Source organism: Calonectris borealis, chromosome 1 (genome assembly GCF_964195595.1).
Source record: "Calonectris borealis chromosome 1, bCalBor7.hap1.2, whole genome shotgun sequence".
NCBI lineage: Eukaryota > Metazoa > Chordata > Aves > Procellariiformes > Procellariidae > Calonectris > Calonectris borealis.
The window spans coordinates 72,616,165-72,637,109 of NC_134312.1; the positions used below are offsets into that span (position 1 = coordinate 72,616,165).

Sequence of the window (20,945 nt, forward strand, 5' to 3'; positions counted from 1 at the left end):
GCTGCATTTTTGTTGTTAAGTATTAACTTTACTCTTTTGAATAACTTTTTCTGTCTAGACGATTTAATTAGTTGATGTTTTATGCAGGTGTCCAGTAAATTCATGAAACTTCTAGTAAGCTTCCAACATTTGTCTTAGCATGATTCTCTGCAATTAGTGTTCAAAGGTGCTTCTTTCTTTTGACCAGTACAAAAGCATGTGAGTGGTGTTTACCTGGTCATTTCTGGCAATTTTGTTTTGTTCTAGGACGTGGATTTACAAGTTTTTGTTTGCACCTACCAAGCCTTTAGCCACTGAAGAAAGGAAGGATCAAAATTACTTTGATCTGGGGACTGTAAATCCAAAAGGCAGTGTCTGTTCATAAAGTCACAGCAGACTTAACTGTGCACACTTACAGAGTATCTAGTGATGGTTGTAAATGGTAAGATGGAAGAAGAATCAGAAATGTGAATGGAAATATTGTCTGTGAGTTGAGACCTGCATTAACTTATGAGCATGGCCAATATGCATCTGTTGGCACTGCAGTGTCTTAGGGATACTGAGGCTTAACTGAATAGCTCCTGTCACATCAGGGATCGTTTAAGAAGTTTCTAGCCCCAACTGCAACAAAGATGTTGTTCTTACTTAAATGACTATGATATTTTGCAGCAGATGAGGTGTGCAATTTTGGCTGCTGGTCAGAAGGGAATATCTGACCAGTTTCCTTACACTTGCGTTTATGCACATGTGAGCCAAAATGACATATAAAGGCTGCATACTTTGAAGAAAAGGGAGATGTTCTGCCATGTAAAACAGTCATTTATTAGTGATTAATGCTTTGCCATGTTTCTAAAAAATGCTGCAGCTTAATTTCATGTTTCATTTTTTTGGAAGTCAACTCCACATTGTAGATTTGCTTATGATCCAGAAAAGTTGCAAGAAAAATCTCAGCTTTCCAAAGGAAGTTGGGTTGTGAGTGACTTTGATTTCAGGATCATCCAATTTGTGCTCCTATTTGCAAAATAGGAGCTTTAACATGGAACCGGAAGGAACTATTTGGGAGAGGAATGGGAGAAGTAAGGTGCCCTCAAGCCCTAAATGAAATTGGTTTTTGTTGGGTTTTTTTTTAAAGAAGCCTAGCTGTTACGATTTTTTTAAAGCAAATCAATTTTCTGTAACAGAGTCTGAGAGACAAATAAGTCAACATACATATAATGAACAGAGGTGCTTTGGATGTGTCAGGGTAAACTAGCTCAGCTTCTAACATTAATATAGACACATTTGAGGTATAGCCGTGCCTGGGCTAGTCGGCCCCCTTATTTAGGGATACCAATAAATTTCAGAGTGCTGTCTTGATGAAGCTGTGCTGTCAGCTAAGGTATCACTACACAGCACTGCCTTTACCTTGTAGACATTCTGCTGTTTCGTAATTGACACTGAATAAGCACCTTTTTTGACATTCTTGTCAAAGAAACTGAATCTAAGGTCATGAAGACTGAATAGCCTTTTGTCACTAGAGATGTGGTCTCTTCAGGTCAGAGCGTTTGCGACATGTTGGCAGGCTTGTGCAGAAGAACCCATGTACTGCATAAACTGGAGAACAGCAAAACCTTCTGCTTTCACAGATGAAGTTTTCTATACGAAATACTGCATTAACTGACTTCTAGGAAAGGATAAAAATTCACTCAAAATTTCACCGTCTAAATAGTCTTCTAAACTTCCATAATGCAAAACTAAACTGTTTAAAATTCTGGCAACTTATTTGAAGTTTAAACAACATATAATTTTTTATTCAAATAAAATAAATTGTTTTTACCAGTCATCTTTCCCACTGCAGTTTTAAAGAGATGTAAACAATTGGGAGAAGCCTCTGTGTAAGCAACTAAAACCTGTTTTGTTGTCAAGATGATAAACTAGTTTCTGATGACCATAACCACACCTGCGGGTGGAGAAAAGGATCTTTCTTTGCTTCAATTTCTTCAGTTTTATGACTGAGCTAGCTTAGAGTTAAGCAAAGGAAAGCACAAAAGCTTGTATTTAATTAAAAAGTAAGGTGTCTTGCTTCCTGTTTGTTTGTAATGATTAACAGTTTAGTAAAATAGCTCAAATATATACTTTTTCAAATGTGTTATTTATAAGACATTTTTGTTTGTGATTTGTCACATCTTCACAGTTAATTAAATCACTTTGCCTTACATCAGTCTGCTCTACAGACTGTACTGTAAATTTACATGTATAAGCCAGGGCAACGATTCCATATGTACAGACAAGAAAAATAGAGCCTTTTTCCAGCCTGGACCCATTTCTACCCTGTTTTTTTTTGTTTCTTTCTAATACTAAATGAGGAGTGTTAATCTTGTTTTCTAAAGCAGTATATGCTGATTTTAAAAAGTAGAATTATCCTCAGTTTCTCTTATGTGTGTGAGTTCCCTTAAGGGGGAAGAATGAAAATCTGAGTGCCACAAGCTAACATCCAGGTCTTTGCTTGGATAATTGTTCTTAATAGATTAAAAACATATAAAAATAGTCCTTGATTTTTTCCTCCTACAAGGATAGGGAGATCTTATTTATGGCGTACTTCTTCATCATCATTATTATTATTATTATTATTATTATTATTATTATTATTATTATTATTTATGGCATTATTATTGTTATTATTATTATAGCAGCTGCATACATTTAAACTGTTATGCGTGTTAGATTTTGAGATTTGTAGATAGAAATATTTTTCAGGTTTTGTTATGAACACATGAGATGATTGTATTTGAGCTAAAAATCTTGTATTTTCAATTTGTATTTGAAATGTTATCTGTTGCATTATGCAAAATTAGAGGAGAATCTTGCTTACTGTGGGGTAAATGCCCATTTGCCGTGCTTCCTGATAGTAAGAAGTACTTTTAAAAAGAAAAAGAAAAAAAAAGCCTCTTGGAAGTCTGACTTTAAACTCGTGCTCCCCACAAAATGTCCTAGATTGTCCTGTTTTAATTTCCTAAGTGCAGTATCTTGCAGAGATGCTTAATGTGCTCTCAGGGTGTGAAATTTCCTGCTATGTATTTACTGAATCAAAATGGTTAGTGGAATCTGAAAATAGCTTATAAGGTAATGAAATAATACTGTCACTTAAATGTTTTTAATATTGATTGCTTAAGTAGGTTTAACCCCTCATCTCTCAAGAGAGAGATTTGCCTAATCTGCATTTATTTGGGAAGAAATTTCCCTCTAAGGACATCTTCTGTTGTGTCCATTGTGGTGGATTTATCCACTTCCGTGATTCGTCTGCTACTGGCTTTTGATGGAGATGGGGACTGTACAGTGGGACCGTAAAGTAGATGACAAATTATTTCTAACATAAGATGGAGGTTCAGTTAAGGTCACTTTACTTTTTCACATGTAAGATACATGTTTGGCCAAACTCTGCGTGTACATTTTGCCTTTCAAAAATGGTAAGTTCTATTTATAGGTATTCAGGGTGCTGCTCCTTAATGTTTGGGAGCCATGCAGTGTATTTCACCATGTTAAGAGGAAAGGACTTCTTTGTATTTGAGTAGGCAAATGTCGAGGAAAAGTGTAGAAGTCAGCGGCAAGTCGTGTCAGTGGTTCAGTAGGTGGCACTCTTTCTCTGAAATTACTGTCCTGGTAAAGTATTTGTAGGAACGACTTGGTGAGAGAGGCGTTTGTGGAACGTGACATAAAATACATTTCAATAACTTGATCGTTGGAGCTCTTATAATGCATTTTCCAGGGTTATGAGGTTGTTAACCTTGCTTGTCATGTGTAATTGCATTTTGTCTGCTGCAGTTCCTCTCATAATTCCAGTAGGATGCAATAGCATTCTGCACTTTTTGCCTTAAGCTGATTTATAGATGTGCTGTGGAAAGAGGAGATGCCGTTTTGTCAGAGATGGATTAAGTGTTTCACACTATTTTTAGAGTTTTTGCGTTAAGTCTACGTAAAATGTTGCAGTAGAAATGTTGAAATGAAGTGGTTCTCCAGCAGTGCCTGTTGTGGGAAACTAGTACCGCTGACAAAAGCGAGAAGTTGGCAGCAATTGTAAAAGTGCGATAGGATTTTAATAAGAAGAATTAGCACATGTATAGTATTCTTTGAAAAAAATGTGGTTTTGTTTTGTGGATACTTAAAATATATTCCTTTTAGGAGGTAGGCAGGGATAAGGATGCTGAATTGGCAAGCTGTTTTAAACTTGGCTATAATTAAGGTTGAAATCCAAAAAAAATAAATGTCTCTCTTTTTAAAAAAATAAAAAAGTGTAAAAAATACTGGCTTGAAAAAATAATGTTACATTTTCCCAGGCAAGCCATGTAAAATGCTGAGCAGTGTCTTGGGAAGATTTATTTATCTAATAGGGATAATCCTTCTTTTGTGAAATCATTCTGTTGTGTACTGTAACTAGGTTTTCTCTGTAAGTTAAAGACATTTGGCCATGTTTATGAGTTTTTTTTAAAATATTTCCATTCCTCATTTTTCTCTCATTGTGATAAAATCAACAGTTAAAAAACACAACTCTACAATAGTAGGAGTTTAAATAGATACCTTAATTTTTGTGACATTCATGAGGTGCAAAAGTGCTGTGGCTTTTTTCATATTCCAACGCTCATTTTCATAAAATATCCATTTCAAAGAAAGTTACTGTGTGGTTTTAATACACTATACATACTTCTAAATTGTCACCAGGTGCATTTGCATGAGGTATGTAGACATAATGTCTTGAAATGAAACACTTAAGTGTGTTGAAGATTTATTGTATGTTTGGAATGCTTGTCTGATTAACCCTTCCGTAGTCCTTTTATTTATAAGTGTCCTTTAACATGGACTTGTGTTTTTATAGTCTTTCTTGCACTATTAAGTCAGGATGACCTAATTATGACAGATACATGAAAGGAAAGCATCTATGCTGGCATTCAATGCACACATGTTTAATTAAATAGAATATGACAGTTGATAGTGTTATGCCAATGCTTGCCGTATAGGACATTAAGTAGTTACTTTATGTGACAGTCCATTCTAAAATGGGGAGCTAACTTTTTTCATGTAAGATATCTTTAAATCTTTTTACTGGTCAGTTCAGAGACTGAAAGAGTTAAGAACTTAATGTGAGGAGCTGTGTGAAAGTAGTTTGAGGATACCTTACATGCTGACTAGCATGAGGAGACAAGTTTTCTTAGGTCCAAAGATAAAATAGAAGGGCTTCCATTTATGGCATTTCTGGTAATATTCTGTTGGAGGGAAGGGAATCCATATGAAAAAGCAGGCAGAAAGGTGTTTGGCGGCACTTATTGGGCATATGTCTGTAACGGGATATTTTATACGTATTTTGTATATTTAGGTCATTCTGTTCTGATTTCAGATTCACATCAGAATATCCTCCTTGTGAATACACTTGACTTTAGTGGGCCTAGAATGGTTAATTCCAGGTAGAATGAGTCCCTGTATTTAGAACGCACATAAGAAAACATACATAATGATGCATAAGAGTGTCTAGGTGTACTCTGGCAGTTTCATCTTCCTACATAATCCATGTTTGATTGAGTTAGTTGTGCATCTTTAAAAATCCAGTTTGCATTAGAAACATAGCCTGTTAAGTTAATGCAACTTTCTACTGACAGTCTGCTTGACATTCCATTTACTTATCTTCATTAATACATATTGGCTAAAAATATATTGTTCAATGTGGTATGTTTGACTTTCAAGCAAAAGCTGATTTCTGTATTAAAACTCTTGAGCTGAACAGTAGTTTCATTTTCATAGTCCAATTAAGTTGTTTTATGGCAATATTATTCTTCCTTATAGTTAACACAAGAAGAATGTAGGGGTACACTATACAAATATAGAACTGAAGAGCTGGATATTGATGTAAGTCATTTGTATTTCTTCTTCCTTAGAAATGTTGGTATTTGTCTCTTTATTTTGATAATAATTTCCCCCTTGACTTTTGGGTTTGAAACACAGTTCATATAGGTGATTACCAACAGAAACTGCTTGTGAAATTGAGGGGCATAAGATTCTTTTTGTAATAAGCTTCTAACTTGCAGGAAGTATTACATTTTAGGCTGAAATTTCAAGTATTATATCTGTTCAAAGGTGAATTGCTTCTAGAAAGGAATTCGTTACTGTAGAAGGGAAAAACTCTGTAGCTGTAGTTCAGTTATAAGCATGAGAGATGTAATTTCTCAGGAAATATGACTGATATTCCAAAACTGAAATTTGGCATGGGTAGTTACCATTCAGAATATTGGGTTGCTAGTTACTAAAGAAAAGGGGCTTGGTATTTAAAGTCAGTTTTAAAATTGGTGGTGAAAAATACACACATATAGTCATACTGTATATGCATACATATGCATGTCTAGCCATTCTTGCAAAATGCAACTAAGAGTAGAGACACTGATTCAAGGGATGTTATTTTAAGAGTAAAAAAGAAAGCAGGCTTCCAGTGTTATCTTAGAGTTAAAAAGTCAGAGCAGCACAAAACGAACCAAAAAAGCTGTTCAAATAAAAAAGTAAACCGGTTCAAGTTGGTTAGAGTACACTGAACAGTTATTTGCTAAAACTGGAGCTGGAGTGGAACAGTTTTAGTCATAGCCAAGCCTCAATCGAAGGTAAAACAGAGCAGAACGTGGATAGCATTAATAACTAACTATTAAAAACCTGAAATAAACCGTGGGAAAGACTGTGAATGTATGCAATATTCTTTATAATACCAAGGAATATGTAAATTAAAATGGTATTTAATAGCTATTATTGAGTTGTAAAGATTTAGCTGTAGAATCATAAATTACATGTTTTGAGCCACACTGTTTCAAGTTATAATAACACTTACTTCATAGTATCTTAAGAGTGTTTCTTCAGGTTAATTTGAAAATACAACACTGACGCCTTTAGAGTTTTAGAATTCATATTTTGTGGTAATAAAATTTTATGTAGGTTCTTGTAATTATTTGATCAAGTTATATTTTGATTGCTGAAGCTGTTAAAAATAAAATCCTAATTGCGATCATTTTCTGTTATACGCTAGACTAAGCTTAGCCGTTTATGTGAACAAGATAAAGCTGTACAAGCACTGGAAGAGAAGCTTCAACAGCTACACAAGGAGAAAGTAGGACAATTGTATTTATTACCTAAAGTGGATGTTATTTTACATGCTTATTATCAGAACATTGGTAACTGAAATAAAATGAAAATCAGCCCAATGATGCAGAACATTAAAAATAATTCTTTTTATTATAATAGTACACGCTTGAGCAAGCTTTGCTATCAGCAAGTCAAGAGATAGAAATGAATGCAGATAATCCCGCAGCCATACAAAATGTAGTCTTACAGAGAGATGACTTGCAGAACGGACTACTTAGCACTTGTCGAGAAGTATCGCGAGCTACTGCGGTGAGTAATACGCTCTTGCCAGTAAAACTCAATGAAGTGTTAAATGATTATCTTCATATTCGTAATTGGGTTGTCTTTGGTTATTTTTCATTACGTTCCAACAAAACTCAGTTGTCTTTTACTTGCTTGTATTTTTGTCAAAGGCAGCTGGAAAGTGATCTTTTCACTATATTCATCGGGTAGTCTTTCTTTACCTTTTTTTTTTTTTTTTTTTTTTGGCCAGGAATGAGTGCATACTGACTTTAATTGGGGTGGTAATTTTCATCTTTATAATATGAAAAATTGATTACAGAAGAAGTAAATAATGCAAATAAGCTATTTTATGTCATGGCAAAATAGTAGCAAGCACAAACTTTATCAGATGTTCAATTAGATAGGTGACTTACTTTAAGCAAAAGCAGCTGCAGGATGAAAAGAAGAAAAGATTATACTGACATGGTCTCTCTTAATAGTGGGCCATTATATTTAAAAGATCTTTCAAGTTATGCACTTTCAAAAACCTTAAAAAAAACACAAAGGAAGGGAATTGCTATTTACTGTCCTTTTCCACTTGATGGTTTCTACACTAAAATGACAAGGTAAAGAATCATTTTTGCCCTCTTACATAGATATCCAAAAAGGTATTTCAGTGTCAAATTCCAGTGGTTTGCTGTGGTGAAATTGATACGAAGTGAGCCCTGAAATACTGGTTTTAGTCTGAACGTTAGACTATGTTGTAAAAGGAATTGGTTGGACAAGGAAAAGGGAATCGGGAAAGGAAATCCTCAAGATATACTTTCCCTCATTAACTTTTTAATATATGCTAAATTACGTAAATTGCTTCATGTAGGCTTAAAAAGTGAGATGGTAGAGCTGACCTCAAAGAAGATTTTCTTTTTGCACCTTATCCTTTCCGGTGTTTGTAGTTTCACATATGTAAAATAATGGTGTATTAGCAGGCCTGGGGCATTCACTGGTAACCTTACAGGCAGGGTTGGATGACTTACATTTGTCTTGCATAACACATTGCATATACACACACATGCTGTGCACTCACACATATGTATTCTATGTGATAAAAGAGACAAATTTGCATCCATTTTTGTGGGTTTTCTGCCTCGGTGGAAGGACAGCTTAAGACCCACATGCCTGCTGACTGTAAAGACATATTCTGAAGATTTTGCCCTTGCCTATCTTTTTTGTTTGTGAAAAGACAAAATGCTGTTTGTTTGAATTCCATTCAGTGTCATTAGAAAATCAAAAAGCTGTTTAAACATTGCATTCTCTAAAATACATATTTATTTATTGCTGATATCTAGTTATGCATTACTTCCTGAAGTTTCATGCCATTGAATAAAGAAAAATAAATATACTCTTTTTTTTTTACTTGAATGTGCCTCTGTAATTCTTTACTTTTATTATATACCTAGGAACTGGAAAGAGCTTGGAGAGAATATGATAAACTGGAGTATGATGTAACTGTAACAAGGAACCATATGCAGGAGCAACTCGATCGGCTTGGAGAAATTCAGGTGTGGCACAGGTCTTAAAGTACATTGAAGTAACTTTCATTTTCTATGATTTTGTTTAAAAACTACACAAATGAAGAAAGGGGGACGTGGTGCATTAACTTACAAGGTATAAAAAGAAATTAAAAGTTTGTAAGTTCTGAGGAGGTCTTCAGCTTTTCCTATTTTTTTGAAGCTACAGCACTGGTTTTCCTGTGTCTGGAAGCCTCCTCTTCCTCTTTCAGTGATGGTGTCCAAAATGGGGTAGTTTTCTCAGACCTTAGTTGCTGTGACAGTCATAGTAAATCTTCACACAAATCCTTCCATTTAACTGAATATTTTAAAATGTAATTAAATCATTCTATCAAAATAAAATATAATAAAAAGTATTCTAAGCATTGCTTCAGGTCTTACATATGAGGAGTTCTGACATGTACCTTATCAGCTCGCCATACTGTGGAGGATTGGACAGTTAGTGTAAGTTCTGAATTTCTAAGGAGATCTTTCTCAGGGACACACACACACACGTGCGCGTACTCTCTCTCTTTCTCTGAATTAGGCAGCTGGGTGTGGTCCATGCTGGGAGGCATTAAGGGCTGTTTGCTCCAGGGATTGATTTTCTGTGCAGCTATGAAGGGAGATTACAAGGAAGCCCAAGAGCTGAGAAATTTGCGTTATGCAGTCCAAAGCATGCATGGCCGTGAATGCAAATAGGCCCACAGCTTATATGCTAGTATGCAAACACCATGTTCATCTCCACCTATTTTAGGGTTGGAACAGGTGATTCCTTTTCTTTTATTGTATGTAGGTCTCCTGTGCAAAGTTTGCTTGGATTTTCTTTGGAGACAGTAGATACAATTCTATTCTTAAGTGGAGTTTGAACTAGCAAATTGCTGTCAAATTAACTGACACATTATGAAATTACTTCATCTTATACTTTTTGTTTCTGACAATATTTGAGTGTTGCATTTTTATGGGAGAGTGTCTGTCATTACTGCATTTTATTTTCCTTCATTGGGAAAGGATATGCGGTGTAGTCTAAAAAAAGAAAAAGGTTTTCTGTTTTTTTCTGTTTGCAATGTATTCTAATTTATCACCTATATATGCTGTTTATTTACCGTCAGACTGAGTCAGCAGGGATACAGCGTGCTCAGATTCAGAAGGAACTGTGGAGAATTCAAGATGTCATGGAGGGTCTAAGTAAACATAAACAGCAAAGAAGCTCTTCAGAGGCAGGTAAACTGATTGTTTTTATCTCATAGGATAAGCTCCATGGTTGCTTTTGTATGTTTGAAAAAATGGTACAATTGCTGAGAAAAAAGAAAGCAATCATCTATTTTAAGTTGATGCTTTGTGTATTTGTTTGATAGCAACAGGTTATAGTTCTTAGCTTTTAAAAGCTATTTATTGAAAAAAATTTTTCTCTTTCTTTCTATGACTTTCCACCTCCCCTGAAACAGGCATCATGGGATCGAGGACATTTTCAGCTATTAAATATAAAAATGAGGTATGGTTTTAATATATTTACCATTTTAGCATCACTGAATTTCTAATATACATATGATACAAATGAGCATTATTATAATTGTTTTAAGAATGTCTGAAGTATGTATTCAGTATGTTCGGTGAAAATACTGCATTACGAATTAGTTTTAAAGACTGATATCTCCACTAGTAATTCTAACACTTTCATTTGTTCTGTGTCTTTATATTCTCACCGGTATGTTTCTCTCTTCCGTTTCTCACCTTTTCCTCTCCCCAGGCTCTTACCCTACAAATATAAACCCTGATTTATGGATTTGTTTTCTACCCACCACACTTTTCATGGGAAGATATACATTGCTGTATATGTCTATTCACATATTGAGCCCGGTTCTCAGATGGCCAGAGCACCCACAAGAACAGCTGAAACTGTGGGAGCTCCCAAATGTTCAATTCCTCTGAAAATCTGGCTACAAGTTACAGTTTTAAAGGGACATTGTCATGGTGGTCTAAAGTTTATACATCTGGCTTACAGAACTTTCTAGAAGTCTAATTTATATACAAATCTTTAAAAAGATATTGAATTTAATTTTTAAAACTATGATTCAGAGAGTTCACACATGTCCAACAGAAAGCGCAGGTGTTAGAATTGCAAATCTTGATAAGCTGAATAATGAAACTATTGAAGTATCTCAATCGAGGTGGTAGTAATAAAATAAAAAACAAGCAAAAGAAAAAAAGAAACAACAAAGAAAATAAAGCTGCCTTGGCCTTTTTTTTTTTTTTTTTTTTTAGTGTGACATTGTCCCTTTAATTCCAAAATCTATAGCTGATGTAGCTATGGTAATATATTTTTCTTTTTAAGTTATAAATAATTGTAACAGCTGTGCACATCTAAATAAGGTGACTATTCTACAATCTTTAGGAAGAGGAAGTAGTCCCACCTCGTCCTCCACTCCCTCGGTCCTATGACTTTACAGAGCATCCTCCCATAATCCCCCCTCTGCCCAGTGATAGCAGCTCCTTGCTCTGTTATAGCAGGGGCCCAGTACATCTGCCAGAGGAAAAGAAGATTCACCAAGTTCAAGGATATCAGAGAAATGGATCTTACTGTGTAAGTGGCTTAAACTGCCACATTGTTCTTGAAGCATCCCCCTTCCTTTGCACGGTCACAATTTTTATTTTGTCATCTGGCTACTTTTGTGTTATGTTTTTACTTTGGCTACTTAGTTTTATTTATAGCTCCATCATTTGCTCTTCACATTTTCCTGTTATATATTCTGTGCATATATAAAATGTCCTAAGACTTAAATGTCTGTATCTGAGTAAATTTCAGAAAGTTAGATTCTTCTACTCACAAGTTTTTAAAAAAACTCTAGGCTCAGAATCAGTTTTTGCTGAAACCTTATACAAATTTGTTTCCTGAAGATCATTTAAAAGAAAAAAAAAAACCCTCCGCATTTTTATGGCAATTTTTTTCTGTAATTTCTGGAAGTCTGCAAATGTTGTTACTCAAATTAACTACAAAGAAATACTGCTGCAATAGCACTTGAACAATGAAACGTTGTCTTAAAGTGAGAGCAGAATCATCACAAAATAACTGGTTTGAGTCTTAAGACATAAATGCTTGTACAAAAATGCCTGTTTATTTATCTCATAACTTGTCATTCCGCAGGGTCCTGATTATAGGCTTTATAAGAGTGAACCAGAGTTAACTACAGTAGCAGAAGTGGATGAGTCTAATGGTGAAGAAAAAACAGAACAAATTTCAGAATCAGAATCTACAGCTAAAGGTTTGTCCCCAGGCGTGGTGTTTACAATCTTTCAGCCTTTTTCACAAGGAATACAAAGCTTTAACTGTCTTAGAGAACCTATATCATCCTTTGTGTTTTTGTGGCCTGTCCATTTCTTAATGTGATGAAACAGCTTCCACGATAAAATAATGATTTAATTATATGACGAAAAAGATTTCAGTCAATTACACCACAGAAAAATCAAACATTACACTCACCAACAACCCTGAAATCCTTATTGACACCATGTCTAATCACATCACTCACATTCCCCACACACCATTCCCTTGAACAATTACCCATTTTATGTTCTTGCCCTTGAACAATTATTCAGTTTTTGAATCAAGCTCCTGATGTTATGTCACTGGAACGTCCAAAAAGGCAGCACCACAGAATTTTCAGGCTCTCATAAGGCAGGGAAACAATGTCTTTTTCTTTTTTTAATCTTGTAATTGTTGAATTGCCTTCTGTCCTCTGATATAATAGGAATAATGATCATGACCTTGGAGTGTACAGACAATAAAGGTCTTTGCAATTGCTAAATGCTTTAAATTCTTCTCTTCATCTAGCTTCCATAAAAGCTACTAATTGCTTGGTAGAGTCTTTTACCAGGAAGTGCTTCTCAATTCTGTTTGTTAAAACACACAGAATAGTTTGTTAAATGTGACTTCAGGAAAAGCAGTTTGAGCACCTCCCCAAAACCGTATTAAGAGCTTTTAGAAAAAGTAACTAAACTTATCCTTTTTTTTACCGTAACGGTTGATGTTTCAGTACCAGCGGGATCACTGCCTTCTGCTATGGTAGTTTGGCTAAGCATGTACATAGCAGGCTGGTACCTGCTATGTACCTAGATATATACAGCAATGTACCAGAATTTGGCCAAGAACTATGATCATATAAGGATATTATTTTCATCAGAACAGTAATGGAAGTTTTTAAAACTAAGGTTAGCATACAGTTTGGGTGTAAACAGTGTGAATGGCCCTATGATATATGATATAATTAAGCTTGCACTTACCAGATAATTAGTCAATTCAGATTCACTGTGGTATTTGCTGAGGTATAATGTTCACTTAAGATAGATATTAAATCTCTTAACTTGGTGGTGAAAAGTGCAAGGTTTAGCCTGAGATTTGCTAATCATCAGCCACCTAAATTGAGGAAGTTGCCTTTCTGACAACATACCTAGGTTTTAGTGACCTGTGGGTTCCAGATTGTTTATAGTCATTTATGACAAGAGGGAAAGTAATTGTCAAGACAATATAAGAAAGCCTGCACTGATTATATAAAGCAAACCAATACTTTTTAAGCACCCCAATCTGCTTTCTATCTTGTTCTGTAAAGACAGAAGTAATTTTATTATGTCCATTTGTAGAAAAACAGTCCTCAGTAAGGGAAAGCAATAATACAAATTCTTCTAATATAAATAATATTTGGGGTTGGGGGAGAGAATAGCTGCAGTGGTAACGAGCAGGAAGAGGCTTTTTATTTTCTTAAACAACAGTGAGAAGTGGATTTATCATAACTGTGTTTTATCATCTGGTCCACACTTTTGAGCATGTGAATTTTCTAACGGATATTTCTTGTTCTGTGTATTCACTTATAATAACAATCCCCATGCAGCAGGAAAAATATAACCGTTCCTGGTTTTTTTTTTATAGTGCCTGTGCCATTACGACTGTATGCTGTTTCAACAAACATTTTTATGCCATTCTATCTTAACAATTTATAAGCTGAAAAGGAAATAAACTCAAAGGCAGCTCATCTCTGCAATTTTTCTTTCTTGCTGTTTTAAGAAATCATATTTAAATGACGTAGTTTCCTATTGAGGGTGGTTCTAAAAATTTGTAAATTTCAGAGGAAATTTTAAAAATGTTTTTCTAGTTCATTGTGCACGTTACTGTACTAGACGCTTCTCATGTGTCTTCTGTCAGCCATTTCCCTCTCTTTTCAAATGTCAACAATCAAAGAGAAACATTTTAATGGCGCTAAAAAAGTAAAGTAACCCTTACAGGTGTCTGCAAGCAGAGGAATATTTATGACCTGAGTGGTATATAAAGGTGACACAAAAGGACAATGGACTTCTGCTGTGTCTTATCCTTTTTACATCTAAAGGAGACCCAAACTGTTGCTTTATAGTTTTTGTTTAGAATTATGGATTTGGCATTCAAATGCCTCCAGACTATTTTGTCAGCCTATCAAACAATTTGGAGAAAGAGTTGAGTCTTCACCGAGTCAATATATCTTCTGAAATCTGTGCAACTTCAGGAAAAACAAGGAGAAATAATTTGGCTATCAAAGAATACATTATATCTATTTTTAGGCAAAATCAGTGAGGAAACAATATTTTTAATAGTTTGATTTCCTGCATGTATCAAGAAGCAAAAATTAAGTATGTGTTATTTAATTATATCTGTATATTTTGGTAAGTTTTAACTGACTTCAGTTTTCTACCAGCTTAATTACATTTTGGCAGGGCTTCTCTAAGTAGAAAAAATAGTGGTGGGTATTGTTACGAGAGGCTGAATGTAGTGGACGTCAGGACACAGAATATCCTCAGCTCCCGACCAGACAGAGCCTGGCTGCTGCAGTTCCCTGTCCCTAAGTACAGCGAGCTGCAAGGCTGAGGACATAGTCCCCCTGTGCACAAGCACAGCCACAGCTAACCGCAGCAGATAACGCAAAGAGGTTTAAGACCAGTGCTGTTACAGGCACTGCATAACAAGACCAGCGCTCAGATGAAGGTGAAACACCACAAACAGCACGATCCCGTTCTCACTCGCCAGCTAACCAGGCTCAAAGCTTGTTAGCTGATCTCATACACATATAGACATGAGCACACGTGTGTGTGCACACACGAATGAGTCCCTCCAAGAGCTGGCCAGACCTAAGGTGTCTCCATCAGTCAACTCTCAGTACCTCTGGCCTCTCCAGTATCTGAATCCTAGACCTAAGTTCTCTTGGACAGCTGGCTTCCACACCTTGTATTCTGCTTGCTGTCTTAAGTTCGTCAGCATCTCACAGACAAAAGGTTCCCCCTGGTAGCAGGTCCAGACTTAGAGCCTGTCTGGTAGGCTACCCACAGACCTGCAATCTTTCCTGTCTTTGTCCTCCAGACCTATGTATGATCTCTCTGTAGCTGTCTCCTACTGGCAAGTGTCCTAGTTTCGGCTGGGATAGGGTTAAATTTCTTCCTAGTGCTGTGTTTTGGATTTAGTATGAGGAGCCTGGCTTCAAGATCACTAGCATCTCTCACGCTCTCATACGCAGAAAGGAAAGCATACTCACATGGAAAATACTGAAGAATAAAGTTTAATAAGAAGGTAGGACCGACTGCAATGCTGAGGCACAGGGCTTGGTCAGACAAGCATCCTGACAAACAGCTTGTTTATGCAAAGCTGGCCCCTTTTATCCCCCCTCCTCTCCATTATTCCATGCCTGTTCTTTCCCATCCGCCTTGCCCCATCCCTTTCACAGCCTTTGTTTCCTCCCAAATAAACAACCCACCCGTAATTACTTTTTGTTCATTGGTCCCACTTTTGCCAAATTTTGTGTCTTCAACACTGTTATCTAGGTAAGCTTGGCCTAGGTAAGCGCTGATATCGTTACCTAGGCACTCTGCTGGCCTTGCAAACTCTATTCCACAAAAAGTTCCCAGTACTGACGTCCGATTGTCTGTGAAGTTTGGCCATCTTTCACATAATTCCCCCTTAACCATCTGTGAAATCTAGCCATTCCACACAGTGCTATCTAACTTGTGTCTGTTTCTCACAGACAAAATCTTTATGTTTATATTTTTATGTCCAGCAATTTCTTGTGCCATGTGCAGTAGTTTCCCACGGGGAAAGTCATCTGCCTGTGTACCTTAGCAGACATGATAGTTAGGCATTAAGACCTTTGCTGTCTTTTGAAGAATAGTTTCCAAGGCTGACAACATGTACTTTCTAGAAAACAGTAAACTGTTTTGGCAATGTTTTGCATAGCACTTAGTATATTGCTTTACTCTTTCGCAGGCTCACATTTTCCTGTGGGAGTTGTACCACCCAGAACCAAATCACCAACACCAGAGTCTTCAACAATAGCATCCTATGTCACTTTGAGGAAGAATAAGAAGATAGATCTAAGAACGGTACTTTAAAATAACCTTCAAGCATTGATGGATAGTGATGTGTTCATTTCTAAGTTTAATTTCTGTAGTTACTTCAAAAGTTGTAGTTATCTTTTTAATTTTCTTTACAAAAAAAATCACTGTTTTAAAAATATATACAAAGTTAATGGAGACAGCTGTAGAAAGAATGACAAATTATAAAGGTCGTGTATGTTAAACTGCATAGAGACACTCAAACCGGGCAAGAATGGTAATGGTAAATCTACTAAGTTACTAAGTTCAGGCTGGAGTTGAAAGGGCATGAGGCATCTTAGGTTAAAACTTAAAGGACTTGTATTTGGCTTCTGGGGCAATTTAATAGCCCTTGTATAACAAATACTGGCTTTTATTTATTTCATTACTAAAATGATTTGGGAAATACCTAAAGCAGCCAGAAAATAAGGATACAGTAAGCAATATGTGGGTAATAAGCCTGGAGTTTCAGATTAGAGAGTCCTGTAGTCTCTGGGTTAAAGACAGACATTTACATGTAGTTCATGCAAAAGGGAAGCAGACTTTTGCCATAGTTACAGGATTAATAGAAGAGGAGAAGTTGTAGGAAGAAGGGGAGAGGAGAGAGAAACTCGAAGGATGTTGACTGGAGAAAGAATACCACTTTTTCAGAAGTGAAATCAGTTACTGTGAATGTACTGAATGCAGCTGGTTAGCCCGAAGTAAATATTTTTTTCTGTCATACAAAGTACAGATCCATCTGAAAATCAGTGAATTCCAAGAACAGAGTAGGTAAAGTGATGGTTGTTATTTTGGGAATAATGTAATGCTTAGAATTACAGATTTTTAAGTGGTGATAAATTCACTTTGTTTTCAGCTTGCACTTGCCATTAAATGATGTCCATTTGTAGTTTTTCTGGAAATAAAAAGGCAGAAATCACTATTAGATGAACTGGTATAAATGTCCCAGCTCATTAAATTTCGATTATGTTTCCGAATCAGTCAAGTAACTTGCGTTTGCCTGTCGTTTAACTGTCTGGTAAATTGCTTCAACTTGATAGGATGGCTTTAAGAGAGCATCTACCCGTTTTCTTAATGTTTATCATTGATGGTGGTAATGTCACTGTTCAAAAAAGCAAATTATTCTTTCCTTTTATTTTGAATTTCGGTGTTCATTTGTTAATAATTGGTTCTTGTACTTTCTTCACATACATAGGAGATCTTTACTTGCCCACTATTTTTCCTGCTTTTTAGTAAATTATTAGGTGATCTTTTCTGATAAGCTGAACAGTTTAGAATTTTGCTTTTTTAAAACAAATAAATATATGTATATATTCTTCCATTTAAGGAAAGACCAAGAAGTGCAGTGGAGCAGCTGTGTCTTGCAGAAAGCACACGGCCTCGAATGACTGTGGAGGAACAGATGGAAAGAATAAAGAGACACCAACAAGCTTGCCTGAGAGAGAAGAGAAAAGGACTCAGTATTATTGGAGTTTCAGACCAGTCTCCTTCACAGAGTCTGTCATTTGTCAGAGATAATCCATTCAAATTGGCACAGGTGGGTCCCACGTTATTCAAAAACTTTAATGTGTCCAATTAAAAAAAAAAAAATGTTCTTCCAAAATCACGTGATACTATAAGTTTCTATTTGTGACTGCTTGTATAAAGTAACAGTCACAATTCTCTGCTATACACAAAAGAAAGGGAGAAGACAATCTTCATGCTTATACCTAATGATAGTAGAAATCACTTCTTTGTCTTTCTGGAAAATAAATAGTTCGAGTCTACATATGTTTGATTATGCATTGTGATGTTTGTTAACGGGTTTTTTTGTCAAATCTAGCAAACAACCTGAAATTGCAAGCTTTGTGATTAAAAGCAGTGTCAGGGAGAATCATGATTCAGTTGATATATAAATTACGAAGATTTTTCTGCCATGTAATATATTGAAACATTTGTAACATTTTTAGGTAGGAGTGTGTATTTATGATGACAGCTCTTAACTGATGCTATTTTGCTGTGGGTTTTGAGCCCATAAATACATAAAAATAGAACCCTCACTTTTGTTTTCACTCATTCTTAAACAGTTAAGGCAAAGAAGTGATTTTATTTAAATGGTTAAGGGTGGGGAGAAAGGAGGAAGATATAACTGCTTGTCATTAACCGGGAAATACTATCCTGAATATACATCTCAAAAAGACAAACCCAACTAACAAACAAAAAAACCCCACAACACTTCAGGACAAAATCTCAAATAGATTCAGGGTAGTGGATGTTAGACAGCCTACTACTTTCTAACTGCTAAGAATTAGTTTTCTTTTTCAATAGCTTAATGGAGTGGGGGTTTTTTGTTGTGTGTTTTTTTTTTTTTAATCTTCTGGCATACTTTTTTCCTTAGACCACATTGTTTTTGATGGTTTGGTTTTTTTTTTTTTCTTTTTTACACTGGCATGGAAATGCCTTCTTTTACGTTTTGTACACATCTGATTTTCCAAAACCAGATTAAATGTATTGCACTGTGAAGAAGTCACATATTTCCAAGTAAGTTTTAGGTTTGGGTTTTTTTCCCTCTGAGTATGCTAAACTGCCGTCAGAGCTATACAGAAGTTACTTTTCATTCAACAACATTGGATCCTCAGAAGACACTGAATTCAGGTTTTGCCTTTGCATTAGAGCATCTGTATTTGGGATGACATCATGAATGCTATTTATGAAGGGGGGTCCTACAAATATTTTTGTGATTAACACTGCCTTTCTCAAGAAAAGGATGTGCAAAGCAAAGCTCTGCAGATGTTTCTTTTTGTAGTTCTTACAGAGGTGTTTGAGCTTTACCACTTCCCTATGGTATCATTTCATACCTCAAGGTGAGGAAACGGCAGTCATGTATGTGTCATACCTGGTTAGCCAGCACCTGGGGAGCAGAGTGGGGGAGGTGACCAAATCCTCTGTGCCAGCACTACTTGCTATACAGAGCTCAAAAGAATTTTGTTCATGTCAGCATGTTCTTCAGTCTTTTGTATGAAATCAGCGCTACGTGGATGAGATAAGAAATTTACAGAATAAGTGAGAACGTCTCTGAATTGAATATTTAGCTAGTAGTCTGTGCTACAAAATCACCTTTTCTATCACAGCTTTAATTCTTCCAAAATGCTATTTGGCAAAAAGCCCCAAGATGAGGTATTATGCTGTAGTAATAGCTCTTATTTTTAAAAGCATAGTTTCTATGCCTATTGATTTTTATACAGACAAATGGTGCAATGGCATTAACTGCTGGAAGTCTCTTCAGCTGGTGTTTGGTTATCTAAGAATTGGAGGGAAAAAAGGATTTTATAAACAGCCTACTGTGTAACTTTTAAGCAATTACTAAAATACAAAAGGAAGTTGCTTCACAATTGTTATTGTTTGGGACAAGTGTATGATATGGGTGCATACTTTAGTTAGGAAAGTAAAGAGATTGATTTGTGAACTGACTTACATGGAATTTCCTCTTAACAGTGCACATGTGCTAAATCACAGGAACTCAGCCACAAGATTTACTACTTTCATGGCTCCTATTTTTCTTAGCCCTAGTACTTAGTTTGATAAGACTTTTATGAACCTCGCTTCAGTTCGGTTTGCTACTCTGCTAACAGTTCAATCTTAAGTCACCTCTACCATCCTTCCTCAAAATTTTTATATCAAATTATTCCCTGTGCAATGGAGATTTTTTTTTTTTTTTTAAGGAATAAGTAATATTCTCTGCCATTATCAGATGCTATGTTATCCTCTGTTAAATCAGTTAACAGCATAGGCTTGGAAGATATGCAAGATAATTGGGGAAAGTGCACACAGGTGCACTGTGAATTTTATATTGAGAGCAGATTTTTATCCATCTTTTTTTTTAACCAGGAAAAGCTATTTTTAAAAAAATCAGTGCTTATGAATGCAAATAAGAATGCTCCTAAGCCTGTGTGTGACTGAGCTAAATATGAATGGAATTTCAGAAGATAAAGGTGACTAATTTAAGTGCTGGATTTTGGGGGGGGGAGGGGGGAACAGAAAATACAATAATCTTATAGAGAAAAAAGTTATTAGTCAGGCTGAACAGTTTTGAAAGGTACAAAAAAGATAAAATTCTAAGTCCTTAACAATTTCCATTTCCTTATTCCAATGTGGTATGCTTAAGGTTTTTTAAGTATTTTTTTTTTATCACAGTCAGAGACAGCACAAGACTCAGAACTGAGACCGTGATAACTTTAAGAATACGTCTATATATCACTTTTGTTCCACAGAATCGAAAAAAGGATGATACTGTATCTGGTAATATGAAGGAATTAGAGAGCGCCAGTAAAGAAAATAATTTGAAACAAAATAATGAAAGTTCTGGAGAAGAAATAGCGCAACTAAAACATGATGGAGAACAAGAACATAATTCAGGTTTTACTAAAGAGGTACTAAACTGTCCCTTATTGAACTGTTCGTCAGCCTGTCTTGCAGTAGAAAAATATTTTGAGCCACAGACAGCAGAGTATAGGAGATTGAGCCAGTTCCTTTTGCTTGGAAGATTAAGATATCTTTTTGGATGTAACGAATATTCTATAGAGAAGCACAAAATTGTATCAGATCTGTCTATAGCTGAGATATTGAATTTTCTTGTGTATGGTCTTTCTAAATTTCATTTTACTTAACTTCATCTGTTACTATCTTGATCGGTCGGAAAACTACAAA

General features: G+C 35.7%; 1 protein-coding gene across 1 annotated transcript in view; it reads left to right on the plus strand.

Annotated features, from left to right (window-relative positions):
• PLEKHA5 (pleckstrin homology domain containing A5) overlaps positions 1–20,945 on the plus strand; it is a 171,666-nt gene that overhangs the window by 144,036 nt on the left and 6,685 nt on the right. Inside the window, exons 16-26 of the mRNA XM_075160173.1 lie at positions 5,791–5,853; positions 7,013–7,093; positions 7,228–7,377; positions 8,787–8,888; positions 9,989–10,100; positions 10,325–10,371; positions 11,272–11,460; positions 12,022–12,139; positions 16,153–16,268; positions 17,587–17,796; positions 20,510–20,668. Coding sequence (XP_075016274.1) covers positions 5,791–5,853; positions 7,013–7,093; positions 7,228–7,377; positions 8,787–8,888; positions 9,989–10,100; positions 10,325–10,371; positions 11,272–11,460; positions 12,022–12,139; positions 16,153–16,268; positions 17,587–17,796; positions 20,510–20,668 — 1,347 coding nt within the window. The remainder of the gene's footprint in view (positions 1–5,790; positions 5,854–7,012; positions 7,094–7,227; positions 7,378–8,786; positions 8,889–9,988; positions 10,101–10,324; positions 10,372–11,271; positions 11,461–12,021; positions 12,140–16,152; positions 16,269–17,586; positions 17,797–20,509; positions 20,669–20,945) is intronic.